At 45.6% G+C, this 19276-nt stretch overlaps 1 protein-coding gene across 10 annotated transcripts in view; it reads left to right on the top strand.

The window, feature by feature from the left end:
- Positions 1 to 15801, top strand: part of unc13a (unc-13 homolog A (C. elegans)) — a 53677-nt gene extending 37876 nt beyond the window's left edge. For 3 of the 10 annotated variants that reach the window (XM_036978039.1, XM_036978040.1, XM_036978046.1), the window contains 8 exons: positions 3550 to 3579; positions 4884 to 4940; positions 5032 to 5112; positions 7254 to 7401; positions 8325 to 8381; positions 13793 to 13885; positions 14017 to 14176; positions 14500 to 15801. In XM_036978039.1, coding sequence (XP_036833934.1) covers positions 3550 to 3579; positions 4884 to 4940; positions 5032 to 5112; positions 7254 to 7401; positions 8325 to 8381; positions 13793 to 13885; positions 14017 to 14176; positions 14500 to 14788 — 915 coding nt within the window. In that variant the 3' untranslated portion in view covers positions 14789 to 15801. The remainder of the gene's footprint in view (positions 1 to 3549; positions 3580 to 4883; positions 4941 to 5031; positions 5113 to 7253; positions 7402 to 8324; positions 8382 to 13792; positions 13886 to 14016; positions 14177 to 14499) is intronic. The other 7 variants (XM_036978043.1, XM_036978044.1, XM_036978047.1 and 4 more) reach the window with 3 other exon arrangements.
- The last annotated feature ends 3475 nt before the right edge of the window (positions 15802 to 19276 follow it).

The raw sequence follows: 19276 nt of genomic DNA on the forward strand, positions 1-19276 counted from the left end.
TATCGAGTACAGTATATACATATGAGATGAGTAATGTAGGGTATGTAAACAAAGTGGCATAGTTTAAAGTGGCTAGTGATACATGTATTACATAAAGATGCAGTAGATGATATAGAGTACAGTATATACATATACATCTGAGATTAGTAATGTAGGGTATGTAAACATTATATTAAGTGGCATTGTTTAAAGTGGCTAGTGATACATTTTTTCCATCAATTTCCATTATTAAAGTGGTTGGAGTTGAGTCAGTATGTTGGCAGCAGCCACTCAATGTTAGTGGTGGCTGTTTAACAGTCTGATGGCCTTGAGATAGAAGCTGTTTTTCAGTCTCTCGGTCCCAGCTTTGATGCACCTGTACTGACCTCGCCTTCTGGATGATAGGAGGGTGAACAGGCAGTGGCTCGGGTGGTTGTTGTCCTTGATGATCTTTATGGCCTTCCTGTGACATCGGGTGGTGTAGGTGTCCTGGGGGGCAGGTAGTTTGCCCCCGGTGATGCGGTGTGCAGACCTCACTATCCTCTGGAGAGCCTTACGGTTGTGGGCGGAGCAGTTGCCGAACCAGGCGGTGATACAGCCCGACAGGATGCTCTCGATTGTGCATCTGTAGAAGTTTGTGAGTGCTTTTGGTGACAATCCGAATTTCTTCAGCCTCCTGAGGTTGAAGAGGCACTGCTGCGCCTTCTTCACAACGCTGTCTGTGTGGGTGGACCATTTCAGTTTGTCTGTGATGTGTACGCCGAGGAACTTAAAACTTACTACCCTCTCCACTACTGTCCCGTCGATGTGGATAGGGGGGTGCTCCCTCTGCTGTTTCCTGAAGTCCACAATCATCTCCTTTGTTTTGTTGACGTTGAGTGTAAGGTTATTTTCCTGACACCACACTCCGAGGGCCCTCACCTCCTCCCTGTAGGCCGTCTCGTCGTTGTTGGTGATCAAGCCTACCACTGTAGTGTCGTCCGCAAACTTGATGATTGAGTTGGAGGCGTGCAAGGCCACGCAGTTGTGGGTGAACAGGGAGTACAGGAGAGGGCTCAGAACGCACCCTTGTGGGGCCCCAGTGTTGAGGATCAGCGGGGTGGAGATGTTGTTACCTACCCTCACCACCTGGGGGTGGCCCGTCAGGAAGTCCAGTACCCAGTTGCACAGGGCGGGGTCGAGACCCAGGGTCTCGAACTTTGAAGACGAGTTTGGAGGGTACTATGGTGTTAAATGCTGAGCTGTAGTCGATGAACAGCATTCTCACATAGGTATTCCTCTTGTCCAGATGGGTTAGGGCAGTGTGGTTGCGATTGCGTCGTCTGTGGACCTATTGGGGCGGTAAGCAAATTGGAGTGTGATCTTGGGTGTCAGGTAGGGTGGAGGTGATATGGTCCTTGACTAGTCTCTCAAAGCACTTCATGATGACGGAAGTGAGTGCTACGGGGCGGTAGTCGTTTAGCTCAGTTACCTTAGCTTTCTTGGGAACAGGAACAATGGTGTCCCTCTTGAAGCATGTGGGAACAGCAGACTGGGATAAGGATTGATTGAATATGTCCGTAAACACACCAGCCAGCTGGTCTGCGTATGCTCTGAGGACGCGGCCGGGGATGCCTTCTGGGCAGCCTTGCGAGGGTTAACACGTTTAAATGTTTTACTCACGTCGGCTGCAGTGAAGGGGAGTCCGCAGGTTTTGGTAGCGGGCCGTGTCAGTGGCACTGTATTGTCCTAAAAGCGAGCAAAAAAGTGATTTAGTTTGTCTGGGAGCAATACACCGCGACGAGGTCCGCGACGAGGCTGGTTTTCTTTTTGTAATCCATGATTGACTGTAGACCCTGCCACATACCTCTTGTGTCTGAGCCGTTGAATTGCGACTCTACTTCGTCTCTATACTGACGCTTAGCTTGTTTGATTGCCTTGCGGAGGGAATAGCTACACTGTTTGTATTTGGTCATGTTTCCGGTCACCTTGCCCTGGTAAAAAGCAGTGGTTCGCGCTTTCAGTTTCTTGCGAATGCTGCCATCAATCCACGGTAGACCTCCACAAGTCTGGTTCATCTTTGTGAACAATTTCCAAAAGCCTGAAGTTATCACGTTCATCTGTACAAACAATAGTACGCAAGTATAGACCACGCAGCTGTCATACCGTTCAGGAAGGAAACACCTTCTATCTCCTAGAGATGAACGTACTTTGGTTCGAAGAGTGCAAATCAATCCCAGAACAACAGCAAAGGACCTTGTGAAGATGTTGGAGGAAACAGGAACAAAAGTATCTATATCCCCAGTCAAACGAGTCCTACATCGACATAACCTGAAAGGCCGCTCAGCAAGGAAGAAGCCACTGCTCCAAAACCGCCATAAAAAATCTAGACTAAGGTTTGCAACTGCACATCAGGACAAATATTGTAATTTTTGGAGAAATGTCCTCTGGTCTGATGAAACAAAATAGAACTGTTTGGCCATAATGACCCATCGTTATGTTTGGAGGAAAAAGGGGGAGGCTTGCAAGCCGAAGAACACCATCCCAACCGTGAAGCACGGGGGTGGCATCATGTTGTGGGGGTGCTTTGCTGTAGGAGGGCCTGGTGCACTTCACAAAATAGGTGGCATCATGATGAGGGAGGAAAATTATGTGGATATGTTGAAGCAACATCTCAAGACATCAGTCAGGAAGTTAAAGCTTGGTCGCAAATGGGTCTTCCAAATGGACAATGACCTCAAGCATACTTCCAAAGTTGTGGCAAAATGGATTAAGGACAATAAAGTCAAGGTATTGGAGTGGCCATCACAAAGCCCTGACCTCAATCCTATAGAAAATTTGTGGCCAGAACTGAATAAGCGTGTGTGCGAGCAAGGAGGCCTACAAACCTGACTCAGTTACACCAGCTCTGTCAGGAGGAATGGGCCAAAAGTCACCCAACTTATTGTGGGAAGCTTGTGGAAGGCTACCTGAAATGTTTGACCCAAGTTAAACAATTTAAAGGCAATGCTACCAAATACTAATTGAGTGTATGTAAACTTCTGACCCACTGGGAATGTGATGAAAGAAATAAAAGCTGAAATAAATAATTCTCTCTACTATTATTCTGACATTTCACATTCTTAAAATAAAGTGGTGCTCCTAACTGGCCTAAGACAGGGAATTTTTACTAGGATTAAATGTCAGGAATTGTGAAAAACTGAGTTTAAATGTAGTTGGCTAAGGTGTATGTAAACTTCCGACTTCAACTGTATTGTCGGTCGTCAGTGGCCTGTCCCCTTATAGGCAGCTAGTATGGGTTCATTACCATGCTGGATCGACTGCTCATACTGATATAGACCTGACTGGCCAGCTGTAGGCTCAACTCTTAAGGTCAATTATAAAGGCAGAAATAGACCTCATGTTGATCTGTAGAGTTTACTTGTCGGACCCATTTATAAAAAGAGAGCTAGAATGGATTGGCTTTGATCCATATCAATTAGCCTATCAGATGGACAATTACTGAGATGTCCACGCAATTAGTCAGTCAGCCAATCAGACTGTGGGGACAGGATCCTTCCTGAAGTATTAACCAATGTCCTCTCTTTACAGGGGAGGGTGAAGCTTGCTTGTCACAGTGATGTAAGGACTAAAATCACTTTAGCTCAATGTGTCCTGTCTTCTCTCCTCTCTATGTCTCTTTCTCTGTGTTTTCTCGCCTCTCCGTTCGAAACAAAGTGATGGAAGCGATCGTTTCTCACCTTTGTTTTTAAAACGGCGTTCCTCTTTGCCGGTTTACCGTACCGTCCTGTCTGTTGTGGGCCACCCCCTGTAAACCTATCTGTAGCTACCTGCCTCCCAGCCTCCACACAACCCAAGTAGTGCTGGACACATGGAGGGTTAACATTACACAACATTAGCACACTAACAAACAGCCTTTAGGGCCGGACTGTTGTTGACCCGCTGCATGACCATGTTCCTGCTGCAGTCTTACTGTTGTTCAACAGACTGGCATTGAGCGTCCATAATGGCATAAATGATTTGATCAGCCACATTTATGAGATGAGAGTGGAACCCTTCTTGTTATAATCCTTTTGTAGGATGATAATGCTTCTGAGTCTTTGCACAGGTCTTTTTGTTTGTTTTGTCTGTTTTTCTGTTGTTTTTGCTCTAATTTGAAGAGTGTTATCTTACAGATAAGGTGTAACCATGGTGATGGGTACTGTGTGGAGCACTTATTGATATATTCTGCTAACAGAGTATCACAGAGTCGTCATAGATACGGGATATATCACCACAGTGCTACTGCGCAGGCTGTAGGGTTCTGGCTTGTTGAACCTCTGCATTTGTCTGTCTGTCTGTCTGTCTGTCTGTCTGTCTGTCTGTCTGTCTGTCTGTCTGTCTGTCTGTCTGTCTGTCTGTCTGTCTGTCTGTCTGTCTGTCTGTCTGTCTGTCTCTGTCTGTCTGTCTGTCTGTCTGTCTGTCTGTCTGTCTGTCTGTCTGTCTGTCTGTCTGTCTGTCTGTCTGTCTGTCTGTCTGTCTGTGTCTGTCTGTGTCTGTCTGTCTGTCTGTCTGTCTGTCTGTCTGTCTGTCTGTCTGTCTGTCTGTCTGTCTGTCTGTCTGTCTGTCTGTCTGTCTGTCTGTCTTTGCAATAAGCTGAGCTCCTGTCTTATCTTCCTGTACTGCATTGTCTTGCTTTGTGCGTGCGTGTTCGTGAGCGAGATAATGACAAGTATGATCATATTTCTGACAGTCCTTTGATGTGTTAAGTGAGTTTTGGAGTGTGTATGTGAATATGAATGACTCAGAATTGTGTCTGTCCTTTGTGATGTGACGTTAGTCTGTGTGACAGCTACCCTGTGGTGTGACGATAATAACGCCTTCTTCCCTCGTTCTCTGTTCCCTCTCCCCTCCCCCCCTCTGTTTATACCTCTGCTCGCCTCTAGGGCACTCAGCTCATCTCCAACGCTGCCAAACAGCTGGGACAGCTCTCCAAGATAAAGGTAGCACACATTGTATCTCGTTGGCACTGTCTGTATTTCAGATAATGAGTTATTTGTTTGTGTTGTTAATCTGTATGTGTGTGTTTCTCAGGAGCACATGGGTCGTGAGGAGGCCAAGGCACTGTCCCCTAAGCAGTGTGCTGTGATAGAACTGGCTCTGGACACCATCAAGGTACATCCCAACACCCCTCTCTCTCCCCAGGACATCAGCTACAGTCGTGCACGCAAGTGTGCCCACACACACACACTCACACTTTGACTTGATCACTGTTTAAAATGCACATCATATTATATTATGAACAAGAGAGTAGCACATTTTAGGCCTTCTGTTGAAGGTCAGTAAACGTGTACGCCTCAGGCTAGTGCAGTTAAGCAACCCTAATCTAGAAAGGCTCTTTTAAAGATACAGTGTGAGGAGGAATTCCTCCGTAGCCTGTGTCGTTTGATTTAAGGCAGATTAAGCTGAGGTAAATGAGGCTAATTTGAAATGGTCATTTGAATAAGGACTTGTCAGTGAGCCAAATGGCAACTAATGCTCTTCCTCATGCCAAGAGTGCTATAGCTGTAGAATACTAAACCACAGTGTGTTACCAGAGTAGTGCATCCTCAGGAAACATCAATGTGTCATTATCCCAGAAAAAAACTAAGAAGTACGAATGGAATGTCTGTATAATGTCTGAAATGGGTATGCATCAGTGTAGGCTGCTCAGAGGAGGAAGGGGAGGACCATTCTCCTCAGTGAATATGATAAAAATCAAAATTGGAAAACAAAGTTATCCTTTTTAAATAAAACTATACTAAATATATTCACATTACAAAATCATTGATTAAAACACACTGTTTTGCATTGAAGGTCTACAGTAGTCTCAACAGCAGTCTGTAGGGTATCACCATGGTGTAGTCAGAGGACAGCTAGCATCCGTCTTCCTCTGGGTACATAACTTCAATACAAACCTTAGGAGGCTGATGGTTCTCACCCCCTTCCATTGACTTACACAGTAATTATGACAACTTCCAGAGGACGTCCTCAACCTGTCAGAGCTCTTGCAGCATGAACTGACATGTTGTCCACCCAATCAAAGGATCAGAGAATTAATCTACTACTGAAACATAAGGTACAGCTAGCTAGCACTGCAATTCATAAAATGTGGTGAGTAGTTGACTCAAAGAGCGAGAAAAACAATAGTTGGACCGTTTTCAACAAATTAATTTCTTCAAAAATGAAGGAGAGAGAGAGAGTTAGAGATTTTGTCATTTTTTTCACTTTCAGTTTCACTTATTAAGGTAGCAAATGGAGCTGGCTAGTTTTTAGTAACTCAAAAATCCAGCTCAAACAGAAGGATGCTATGTTAGCTAGCTGACTATGACTTTCCAACACAACACTGGAACTCTTCCAAGTCAAGGTAAACTTTTGGTTTTATTAATTTATTGCCAACGGGGTCCGCCATTCTAACTTCTTACTGACTGTACACTGTAACGTTACTGCATGATTGAAGCAGGTTTACTAATGCATTCATTCTATTTGCTATGTTGACTAGGACGCTACTTTAGCTAATATGGGGACAATGATGTAGGCGCTGTGTAGCGGTTATGAAATGGTTTGGCTTGGAAAGGTTTTTTCACCAGGTCACATACAGCTGAAGTCCACAAACCAAGAGTAAAGGTGAGAGGATAGTGCATAGAGGCTAGAATGAATACAACGTGGCTGCTATGAAAGTGAACTGTGTTTATGCGTGATCATGGGTGTATTCATTCCGTCGATTCTGTTGAAAAACGTTTCTTAAACGGAAGCAAACGAAACGGGGATAAAAATACCTGAATTTGTCCAATAGAAACTCTCGTTTGCAACTGTTGGACTATTGATTACACCCTAGATCAGCTAGATGCAGGCAAGAGTGCAAGGCAGTATAGAATGTGTAACTGTCTTTCCATGTGTCACTGTCTGTAACCTAAACATTTTCTATCGACCTGTGTGCACCTACATTGTAAACGTTCATTCATAGGCTTGGTTGTAGCAACCTCATGATGGGTATAGGGAAAATTTGAGTATCATTTAGTAGCCCATTTATGTTACATTGAACTGGGTGAATGGAATATGAATGACAGTCATCCAACATGGGGTAATAGAACTAAGGCCATGCTCATGAAAAAAAAGAATCCTCCCTCATCCTAAACGACACTGACCCCCACTGGTCTGCATGTAGTTTATTTCAGTGACATACGGGTGTGGGTCTTGTGTGCATACTCAACACACTTCAGCCTAGTTTGGAAACAGCTATAGTCTGACTCTGTCCTCTCTCTGCCGTACTGTAGCAATACTTCCATGCTGGAGGGGTGGGTCTGAAAAAGACCTTCCTGGAGAAGAGTCCTGACCTGTTGTCTCTACACTACGCCCTGTCCCTCTACACCCAGGCCACAGACAAACTCATCAAGACCTTTGTTTCATCTCAGAACGCACAAGGTAGGGTGCCTCTCCACCCCATCTCTTCCCCCAGTTTCTCTCGCTCTATTTTTCTCACTCTCAAGTCTTCCCTTTCTTTACTTCCTCCCTCTCTCCTCTACCTCCCTCTGTACAGTCCGTTTATCTTTATGGACATTGAAGTGTGTAATATGGCCAGTTATTGATTGTAGTATGATGCCATGAAACTGTATCCTTTTGTACTGGTATGCACCAGAGACATTCTCTAACATATCCCCCCGTGTTGTGTTTACTCCAGGGTTGCCCAGACACTCATTGTTTTTATTTCCTGTTCAATATGTCCGTGGTTTTCTAGAGCAGAACCAAACACTTTGGAGGAGTGCTTCCTCTCTCTCGGCGGTATGACACAGTCAAGTCTCCAGTCAGGCTCTCCGGGGGCAGAAAGAGAAACGCGTAATGTGACCGGACAGGCGTTTTCAGATGAAAAATGAATGAGAGATTCTCCTGTCCTTCTCCCTTTTCCTCATCCCTCAATCATGATATAACAGTGATGGTGTGTTACGCGGTGGAAACACTGACACACTTTGTCTCTGAACGCCCCTGGCTGGATACCCCACTTAATGAATGATCATTTGAAATGTAATTAGAAGAAATAACTTTGGTGCTTTTGGAGACTGTTAAACCACACGTCATAGCGACGACACTGTGGGAAGGAAGCTGTGTGTGTGGTTTGAATGAGCAACACCATAGACTGCATCGAGTTACGTTGGATGGTTAATGATGTAACTTCAGTAGATGTCACTGATAACAGTATATTAATCAAGGACAACGTCAGTTCTACGTCTGAATCTATTTGACTTCCCTTTTTGACTCTCTGACTCTATCTCTGCACTCTTTATAATTCTCCATGTCTCTTCTATTTCCTCTCACCTTCTTCCTCCTCCTCGTCCCCCTCTGTCCGCTAGTTTTCGGCGGGAAGGGGGTGAGGTTCACGGCTAGTGAGGATGTGTACCCAGAGAAGGGTATGTGGACACTAAGGGCCTGAAACACCAGGCCGCCAAGAACCCAGACCTCCATTTACATACGCTTCATCAGACTACCCTCCTGCCTGCTCAACCTTAACCTCATCCCCACACACAAACACACACTGACAGCCCAATAGCATGCACAAACATCATAACACGTGCATAGGGACATGCATGCATATATATGATGACATACAGTACACACATATGATGTATGTACTACATATACATACCCAGTATGTATGACCAGAAACTACTAAGGCATGGTAGCCATCATACAAAGGGAACCACGTTATATGACTGTGAGGCAGTCATCAGCATGTGTCATGTGAGAAGACCCATGGCTCACACACACACACACACACACACACACACAGAGAGAGAGAGAGAGAGAGAGAGAGAGAGAGAGAGAGACTGTCTCCTGCAAGGTCTTGGAGTTGGAGATGTATTTTTCTCTTCCTTCCTGAATGATGGAGTGATGATGATGATGATGAAGTGTGGCTCAGTTTGTCTGGAAGGGCTCCCTGTCCTTGTTGGCACCCTCCCATACCATACCCTTATCTAAACACACACACACTCCACCGTCCCTCAATGGTACAGAGTGGCCAGTCGTCCCTCCCCAGGGCAGGTCCCTCCAGCAGTGACAGGAGGTGAAAGTTCCCTCCTCCCTCTGGGCGTAACACCAAATCGTCCAATCAGCAGTGGTCCCTGGGGTCAGGTGATGTGCTCTCTGTCAGTATGCATCAGAGCTGAGGGAGCTGACTCCACGTCTCCTCTTCAGAGGTTTAGTCACTAAACTGCTAAACTTAGCCCCCTACTGACTGTACACACACACACACACACACCGGGGAGCCCAGGAGGCACAGGTACATGTAGAGCATAACCTCGGCTACAGACAATATTTGCTCTCCTCTTGTTTTCCGCTGATCTCACAGGAAGTCACACTTGTTCAAGCTCTCTTCACCAGTATGACTTCAAATCACTCACTGTGACTCACATGTCTACGTCAGAAGCTCACTGAAATACTCTGTAATATGCCATTAATGTACTAGTTCCTGTCAGCTGCCAGATGTAGGCTGAGTAGTGGAGGATGTGCTTTATGGTCAAATAATGAGATTTGAGATATTAGGTTGATTACAGCAGTAGAAGAGGAAGGAAGAGTCTCTCCACAAACACACACACACACACACACACACACACACACACACACACACACACACACACACGGCTCGCCCTCTATAATTTATTATAATACAGGACGTTTTCCAAAAGGGGAACTTTTAGCCTTGATGAAGTGCCAGGCTTCATACCTACTGTATTATGTATTAATTCATGCTGTATCGTGCTGACTTTTAATTATAGCCAGTTTAGCTCTCATTCCACAAAGAAGAGTGTATCTTTAGCCTGTTTTTGTGAGCCTCAACAGAAAGGGAGGCCAGATGGCTGAGTGCTGCATTCTCTGAGTGACTGGAGGACTGACAGTCACATCATGCCCCTGGAGAGAAACAGACAGAGCTGCCAGAACTCTGTTACCTCCCTCCTATAGAACACTGGCTTCCCTAGCCTGTCACTCACTGACACTCAGGCTGCTTTCAGTCACCACTGATTAAAACATACAGAGACGTAAATCATTACAAACTGAGATCACATTTTAGGCAAAGAAAGTCAATCAACCTACCCACTCCCCATCACCCCTCTTCCCTCCCAGACAAGCTGTCCATAACTGACTGGGAGCCCTCTACAGGGCCCTGCATGTATGTCCCTAACCCCCCCGCCCCCCCAGGCCTAGCAGCATGGATCGAAGGACCCCTAGGCCAAGATCCCAAACCCAGGCCCAAGGATGAGTTATCCTGTGTTGTGAGGCGGGATATACACATACCATGGTCGTGTGCAGCTCAAATCCTGTTGGCTTTCTGGGCATAATCCCACCAAAAGTCACAAGTTAACAAGCCCTCTATAGGCATGTGTGCACCCTGCCTCAGGATAACTTGTGACTGGGCTGGGGCCGATGGGCTGCTCTCACCACAAGGTCCCTCTAGTCGCCATGCTTGCTCTGGGTAAAGGGTTTAGCTAGGAATGGGTCTCTCCGTCTGACTGGATCCATCTCAGCATGTTACTTGCCTGCTCTGCCCAGCAGCAGTAGAGGAGGACCAAGATAACCCTCTCCTCTCTTACCACCAGTCTCCTCTATCCCACTGTCACCCCCCCTGCATCCTGACTGACAGGCTCCTACCCCCCGGGCCCAGGCAGGCAGTCACAGGACAGCTATGAGTGGCTACATAAGATCATCCTAAGATCTTGAAATATCATCAGATGGTTCTCGTATTTATTTTGCCTGGAACTCTTGAGTGAAAAGACATTTACAACCCAAAACCACTCCTAGCTGCATGACTGTCTCATACGGGCCCACTTCAGCACAAGAGGCATTTCTCAAACCCTCCTATACACTATATATACAAAAGTATGTGGACACCCTTTCAAATTTGTGGATTTGGCTATTTCAGCCGCACCCGTTTCTGACAGGTGTATAAAATCGAACACACAATCTCCATAGACAAACATTGGCAGTAGAATGTTCTTACTGAAGATCTCAGTGACTTTCAACGTGGCACCGTCATAGGATGCCACCTTTCCAACAAGTCAGTTCGTCAAATTTCTGCCCTGTTAGAGCTTCCCCTGTCAACTGTAAGTGCTGTTATTGTGAAGTGGAAAAGTCTAGGAGCAAGAACGGCTCAGCCGCGAAGTGGTAGGCCACACAAGCTCACAGAATGGGACCGCCGAGTGCTGAAGTGCGTAGCGCGTAAAAATGGTTTGTCCTCGGTTGCAACACTCATTACCGAGTTCCAAACTGTCTTGGGAAGCAACGCCAGCACATAACTGTTCGTCGGCAGCTTCATGAAATGGGTTTCCATGGCCGAGCAGCCGCACACAATCTTAAGATCACCATGCTCAATGCATTGGCTGAAGTGGTGTAAAGCTCACCGCCATTAGACTCTGGAGCAGTGGAAATGCATTCTCTGGAGTGATAAATCACACTTCACCATCTGGTAGTCTGACGGACGAATCTGGGTTTGGCGGATGCCAGGAGAACGCTACCTGCCCCAATGCATAGTGCCATTTGTAAAGTTTGGTGGAGGAGGAATAATTGTCTGGGGCTGTTTTTCATGATTCGGGCTAGGCCCCTTAGTTCCAGTGGAGGGAAATGTTAACGCTATAGCATAGATGATTCTGTGCTTCCAAATTTGCGGCAACAGTTTAGGAAAGGTCCTTTCCTGTTTCAGCATGACAATTCCCCCATGCACAAAGCGAGGTCCATACAGAAATTGTTTGTCAAGATCGGAACTTGACTGGCCTGCACAGAGCCCTGACCTCATCCCCATTGAACACCTTTGGGATGAATTGAACACCGACAGCGAACCAAGGCTAATCGCACAACATCAGTGCCCAACCTCCCTAATGCTCTTGTGGCTGAATGGAAGCATGTCCCCGCAGCAATGTTCCAACATATAGTGGAAAGCCTTCCCAGAAGAGTGGAGGCTGTTATAGCAGCAAAGGAGGGACCAACTCCATATTAATGACGATGTCCACATACTTTTGGTCATTTAGTGTATGTTGTTTGTTTTACAACTCTCAGACACAATTACATCTGACATACAGTGCCTTGCGAAGGTATTCGGCCCCCTTGAACTTTGCGACCTTTTGCCACATTTCAGGCTTCAAACATAAAGATTTAAAACTGTATTTTTTTGTGAAGAATCAACAACAAGTGGGACACAATCATGAAGTGGAACGACATTTATTGGATATTTCAAACTTTTTTAACAAATCAAAAACTGAAAAATTGGGCGTGTAAAATTATTCAGCCCCTTTACTTTCAGGGCATCAAACTCTCTCCAGAAGTTCAGTGAGGATCTCTGAATGATCCAATGTTGACCTAAATGACTAATGATGATAAATACAATCCACCTGTGTGTAATCAAGTCTCCGTATAAATGCACCTGCACTGTGATAGTCTCAGAGGTCCGTTAAAAGCGCAGAGAGCATCATGAAGAACAAGGAACACACCAGGCAGGTCCGAGATACTGTTGTGAAGAAGTTTAAAGCCGGATTTGGATACAAAAAGATTTCCCAAGCTTTAAACATCCCAAGGAGCACTGTGCAAGCGATAATATTGAAATGGAAGGAGTATCAGACCACTGCAAATCTACCAAGACCTGGCCGTCCCTCTAAACTTTCAGCTCATACAAGGAGAAGACTGATCAGAGATGCAGCCAAGAGGCCCATGATCACTCTGGATGAACTGCAGAGATCTACAGCTGAGGTGGGAGACTCTGTCCATAGGACAACAATCAGTCGTATATTGCACAAATCTGGCCTTTATGGAAGAGTGGCAAGAAGAAAGCCATTTCTTAAAGATATCCATAAAAAGTGTCATTTAAAGTTTGCCACAAGCCACCTGGGAGACACACCAAACGTGGAAGAAGGTGCTCTGGTCAGATGAAACCAAAATGTAACTTTTTGGCAACAATGCAAAACGTTATGTTTGGCGTAAAAGCAACACAGCTGAACACACCATCCCCACTGTCAAACATGGTGGTGGCAGCATCATGGTTTGGGCCTGCTTTTCTTCAGCAGGGACAGGGAAGATGGTTAAAATTGATGGGAAGATGGATGGAGCCAAATACAGGACCATTCTGGAAGAAAATCTGATGGAGTCTGCAAAAGACCTGAGACTGGGACGGAGATTTGTCTTCCAACAAGACAATGATCCAAAACATAAAGCAAAATCTACAATGGAATGGTTCAAAAATAAACATATCCAGGTGTTAGAATGGCCAAGTCAAAGTCCAGACCTGAATCCAATCGAGAATCTGTGGAAAGAACTGAAAACTGCTGTTCACAAATGCTCTCCATCCAACCTCACTGAGCTCGAGCTGTTTTGCAAGGAGGAATGGGAAAAAATTTCAGTCTCTCGATGTGCAAAACTGATAGAGACATACCCCAAGCGACTTACAGCTGTAATCGCAGCAAAAGGTGGCGCTACAAAGTATTAACTTAAGGGGGCTGAATAATTTTGCACGCCCAATTTTTCAGTTTTTGATTTGTTAAAAAAGTTTGAAATATCCAATAAATGTCGTTCCACTTCATGATTGTGCCCCACTTGTTGTTGATTCTTCACAAAAAATACAGTTTTATATCTTTATGTTTGAAGCCTGAAATGTGGCAAAAGGTCGCAAAGTTCAAGGGGGCCGAATACTTTCGCAAGGCACTGTACTTAATGGCTGTATTGTACTTTCATTGAGGGAGTATGAGCTGAAGGGAAAGTATTATGGCTATAGTGTTGGCCTATCTGCAGTAGCAGTAAACGAGATAAGAGGAGTGACTTGTGCCCCCCCCTGTTGTGCCAGGCTCTGGAGTGGACGACGCCGTGGGAGAGGTGTCTATCCACGTGGAGATCTTCACCCACCCCAACACTGGAGAGCACAAGGTCACCGTTAAAGGTCAGTGTTCACTGTCTAAATAGAGGTTGTAACACACCGTCCACAGACACAGAAAATGTCTACGGACGGTGTGTTAAAACATTGTTAATAAATGCCCCCCCCCCCCTTTTGTTTTTCCCTCTCTGTCTCAGTGGTGGCAGCCAATGACCTGAGGTGGCAGACCACGGGGGTGTTCCGTCCCTTCGTGGAGATCTACATCATCGGTCCTCACCTGGCTGACAAGAAGAGGAAGTACGCCACCAAGTCCAAGAACAACAGCTACGCCCCCAAATACAACGAAACGTTCACATAGTGAGTACTACAGTCTGGCCTCAGTGGTACAAAGCGTCTGCCGATTGTGGTGGCGCCGTAGTGGAAGTTGTCACGTTGAATATGGATAGGGAATCTTGTCAGTTTTTCATCTATTTACAGTTATTATGATTATTATATTGTATTTAGCAGACCACCTATATGCTTTTATCATGCGTATGGGTGGTCCTGGAAATAAAACCCCTGGCGTTGTCAGAGCGATGCTCTACCAACTGAACTAAAGAGGACCACCTCCCTTATGCGGGTGGTGGATCAGTGTAGATGCATTGATTTGAATGGTGTGTCTCTGTCTCGTCTCCCTGCAGCACCCTCAGTAACGAGGTGGGCACAGAGTGTTACGAGCTGCAGGTGTGTGTGAAGGACTACTGCTTCGCCCGGGAGGACCGTACGGTGGGCATGGCCGTGATGCAGTTGAAGGACATGTCCTCTAGGGGCAGCGTGGCGTGCTGGCTCCCCCTGGGGAAGAGGGTCCACATGGACGAGACGGGCCTCACCGTCCTCCGCATCCTGTCCCAGCGCAACAACGACGACGTGGCAAAGGAGTTCGTCAAGCTCAAGTCAGACCAGCGTTCTCCCGAGGAAGGCCGAGGCTGAGTGGGCAAAGTCTTTATTCGATCAGCACCACCTACAGGCTAGGAGGTCCTTCTGCAGACTGACTGCAAGCCAAACCACTGCCCTGATGTTGTAGTGTTGGACAAGCACAGAGAAACAGTTATTTACTACAATACTGTACATACATCTCATTGAAGAAGACGTGATACCATCTACAGGCATAGCCCTGATTGTCTTGAAAGCACCGATGTCTTTATTATGAATATGATTAATTATCTTGTAAAAATGCATAGATATAATCGTAAACACAGCAAACCCCACAACACTGACCAACATTCTACAACACATCCACACACACACAGAGAGTTTAAGTCATAGAGTATATAGAGTACCCTTGTTCTCTCCCTCTCTCTATTTCCCATAGCATAGGCCATGTCTTAGTGCTCTCCAATCACACATTTGAACTAGAATCTGCCAATCTCGACTAGTTTCATGCAGCGGTATCTAAAAGCTCCGGGAGATGAAGTTCTTGTAGCCTTGAAAGTCTTGACGTATCTTCTATTACATTAAATCCACGATCCCTTCCTTTGTCTAGACTAGACTAATGCCAATGGATCAATCCATGATGTTATGCCAAGTCAAGCCCTAAGCACAAGTCAACAGGACCAACTGTGAACAGCAGACCATCAGGCTTTTAGGCCTCACACATTCCAAAGAGTCAGGTTTACACACACTGGTTTATGATACTATTTCCATGGGATGTCCACCATAGGCTGAATTCTGGATCTTCTCTCATTCCGACATGGAGTATCTATAGCAGAGCAGGCTGGACAAATTATAAATGTAAATGTTTCTAAGTATTAATTTGAGATATTATCAGTGAATTTATGGTATATTTAAAGACTATATGAAGACGTTGCACTTGGAAGAGAGTCTCTGTCTGTCTGTCTGTCTGTCTGTCTGTCTGTCTGTCTGTCTGTCTGTCTGTCTGTCTGTCTGTCTGTCTGTCTGTCTGTCTGTCTGTCTGTCTGTCTGTCTGTCTGTCTGTCTGTCTGTCTGTCTGTCTGTCTGTCTGTCTGTCTGTCTGTCTGTCTGTCTGTCTGTCTGTCTGTCTGTCTGTCTGTCTGTCTGTCTGTCTGTCTGTCTGTCTGTCTGTCTGTCTGTCTGTCTGTCTGTCTGTCTGTCTGTCTGTCTGTCTGTCTGTCTGTCTGTCTGTCTGTCTGTCTGTCTGTCTGTCTGTCTGTCTGTCTGTCTGTCTGTCTGTCTGTCTGTCTGTCTGTCTGTCTGTCTGTCTGTCTGTCTGTCTGTCTGTCTGTCTGTCTGTCTGTCTGTCTGTCTGTCTGTCTGTCTGTCTGTCTGTCTGTCTGTCTGTCTGTCTGTCTGTCTGTCTGTCTGTCTGTCTGTCTGTCTGTCTGTCTGTCTGTCTGTCTGTCTGTCTGTCTGTCTGTCTGTCTGTCTGTCTGTCTGTCTGTCTGTCTGTCTGTCTGTCTGTCTGTCTGTCTGTCTGTCTGTCTGTCTGTCTGTCTGTCTGTCTGTCTGTCTGTCTGTCTGTCTGTCTGTCTGTCTATCTATCTATCTATCTATCTATCTATCTATCTATCTACCCTGTTACAGAGCCTGCTGCCTGAAACCCTCTAATGCCTTGTCCTGTCAAACCTGTTGTCTGTCTTCAGTACATAGTGAGAGCAACCTGATGAAGACAAGCCTCGGAGCTCTGTGGTTCATCAGCACGTGTGTGGGTGTATGTTCAAGAGAAGGAGATGAATGAGTGTGTATACAGGTGTGCTATCTTAATTTGAACAGTTTCTCAGGAAATGTGAATTACTATGTGGATTATAATTAATGGACATTTTTGTAGGGGTTTCTAAATGTTTAGTTAGGATAATTAAAGTCTGACATTTTAAAGTGGAAATGACAAACATTAGAAGCATTTTTAATCCTTGAATATATTACAATTTGCATTTGCTGCAGCGCCGGAAAAAAAATCTGCGACAACAGAGTGATCAAATTAAGATATTACATCTGTATACTGTTTGTGTGTTATATTGTTACAATGTTGACCTTGTGTAGACACCAGTGTTGCCTGTTTGTGTAAATGTGTAAATCACAGAAAGCCATCAAGAACATAGAACACATTATAGTGGAAGAACACATAGTCTATAGTATATTTAGATTATTTGAGAATTTCCTAAGTGTCTTTTACTTGGTGGAATGCAAGTCAACATTTTTGGTTGAAGGTTTATTGCTTGTTTGATCAGAAACATTTAGTGGGCTGTACAGTACAGAGTATAAACAGAGCTCCATTAGTTTGCCTTGGAAAACAGCCACCTCCTCTCCTTTAACCTCTCTGATCAACATGTGTCAGCGTGGAAGAGAGCAGCTAGAGACAAAACACAGACATTTCTTACCGCTTGTGTTGCCATAGCAACCTCTTGTCAAATGAAGATGTCAGGCCACGGGTGACCCCCACGGTCTCTTTTTTTTTGTCTTTCTTCCCCTCTGCTGGGGGAAGCACACATGACCTATAACCTTTTACCTAGAATGGCCAGGCTGTCTGGTCCTGGTTCTGAGCACACAGGGTCTGTCCACAAGGGCTATAGTACAGAACTGCTCCTGCCTGCCCTCTGCAATGGTGAAACTTTCCATAGATATGTGACTGAGATAGCTATGTGGGGGGAAATCTCATAACATCCATGGCTCTCACATTTAGAAGAAGCACATAGAAAGCATGCAAAGAGTAGTAAGCACAGGGAAGGGTAGTAAGCACAGGGAAGGGTAGTAAGCACAGGGAAGGGTAGTAAGCACAGGGAAGGGTAGTAAGCACATAGAAGGGTAGTAAGCACAGGGAAGGGTAGTAAGCACAGGGAAGGGTAGTAAGCACAGGGAAGGGTAGTAAGCACAGGGAAGGGTAGTAAGCACATGGAAGGGTAGTAAGCACAGGGAAGGGTAGTAAGCACAGGGAAGGGTAGTAAGCACAGGGAAGGGTAGTAAGCACAGGGAAGGGTAGTAAGCACAGGGAAGGGTAGTAAGCACAGGGAAGGGTAGTAAGCACAGGGAAGGGTAGTAAGCACAGGGAAGGGTAGTAAGCACAGGGAAGGGTAGTAAACACAGGGAAGGGTAGTAAGCACATGGAAGGGTAGTAAACACAGGGAAGGGTAGTAAGCACAGGGAAGGGTAGTAAGCACAGGGAAGGGTAGTAAGCACAGGGAAGGGTAGTAAACACATGGAAGGGTAGTAAACACAGGGAAGGGTAGTAAGCACAGGGAAGGGTAGTAAGCACAGGGAAGGGTAGTAAGCACAGGGAAGGGTAGTAAGCACAGGGAAGGGTAGTAAACACAGGGAAGGGTAGTAAGCACAGGGAAGGGTAGTAAGCACAGGGAAGGGTAGTAAGCACAGGGTACCTACAGGGTATTGGTGGTGTTGTAGCTCATAGTGCATGCATGGTACCCAGACTGTAACCATACTGTATCTAGTGCCATTCCAGGACCAAAGGTCCCAACTTTCACCCTTTTATCATTGATTAAAGTTCCTGGAGGTTGAGCCTGCAGGATAGGATTGTATGTATTCCTGTGATGTCAAAACTGGATTATATTAAGAATGTCAATGGAATGACAGGTCTCTCATCTCATCCCCACTCCCTCCCCTCTCTCCCCTCCAGAGGCCACTGCACTGCCTTCCCTCTCTCCCATCCACAGCCCACTACACTGCCTCCCATCTCTCCCCTCCACAGCCCACTGCACTGCCTCCCCTCTCTCCCCTCCACAGCCCACTACACTACCTCTCCTCTCTCCCCTCTACAGCCCACTACACTGCCTCCCCTCTACAGCCCACTACACTGCCTCCCCTCCCCTGGGTTCTGGTCCATCTGCCCCAGGTATCAGACAGGGCAGTGACTCTGCTCAGAACCTGTGTAAGTAGTTGCACTTGCCAATTACAACTTACTCTGGTGGTCCAGCTCCAGAAAGCACTGCATATAGTATCACCAATTTTTATATGTGGCTCCCATATTTAAACGTGTGTACAATTTGACTCTATGCATCTAATCAGTACCGTTTCTAAGTAGATCAGTCGGTTTTGAGCAGTCCTATAATGTTTACATTGTGAGTTATCAGCACAAAGTGTTTTTGTGGAGTCGTGTAAATGTTGTTTTGAAACGGGCCAGATACCTGGGGCAGCTAGTAGTGGCTAAATAACATGGAGAGCAGTGTCAACAGACTCAGCATAGAGAGGATCAACAACATACTCTGTATATTGTCATTGTAAATAGTACCTCTGTACCAAACATATATGGTTATATATCTATAGAAATACATACACTGAATGAAGTGAAGCTGCTGCTACTTAGTCAACTTGAATCCTGCTGTGGCTGGGTAGTGGATGGACATCCATTTGAACTTTGAACTCCAATGGGAGATGGAATAGGAGTCTATAGGCTACGAATACACAGCCTCAGACTATTGCGTTGTTACTACATTAACGTACAGGTATAGCAACTGTAGCAAGGAATGCAAATGGCACAATATCTTATTT

The sequence above is a fragment of the Oncorhynchus mykiss genome, chromosome 5 (assembly GCF_013265735.2).
Source record: "Oncorhynchus mykiss isolate Arlee chromosome 5, USDA_OmykA_1.1, whole genome shotgun sequence".
In the NCBI taxonomy this organism is placed as follows: Eukaryota; Metazoa; Chordata; class Actinopteri; order Salmoniformes; family Salmonidae; genus Oncorhynchus; species Oncorhynchus mykiss.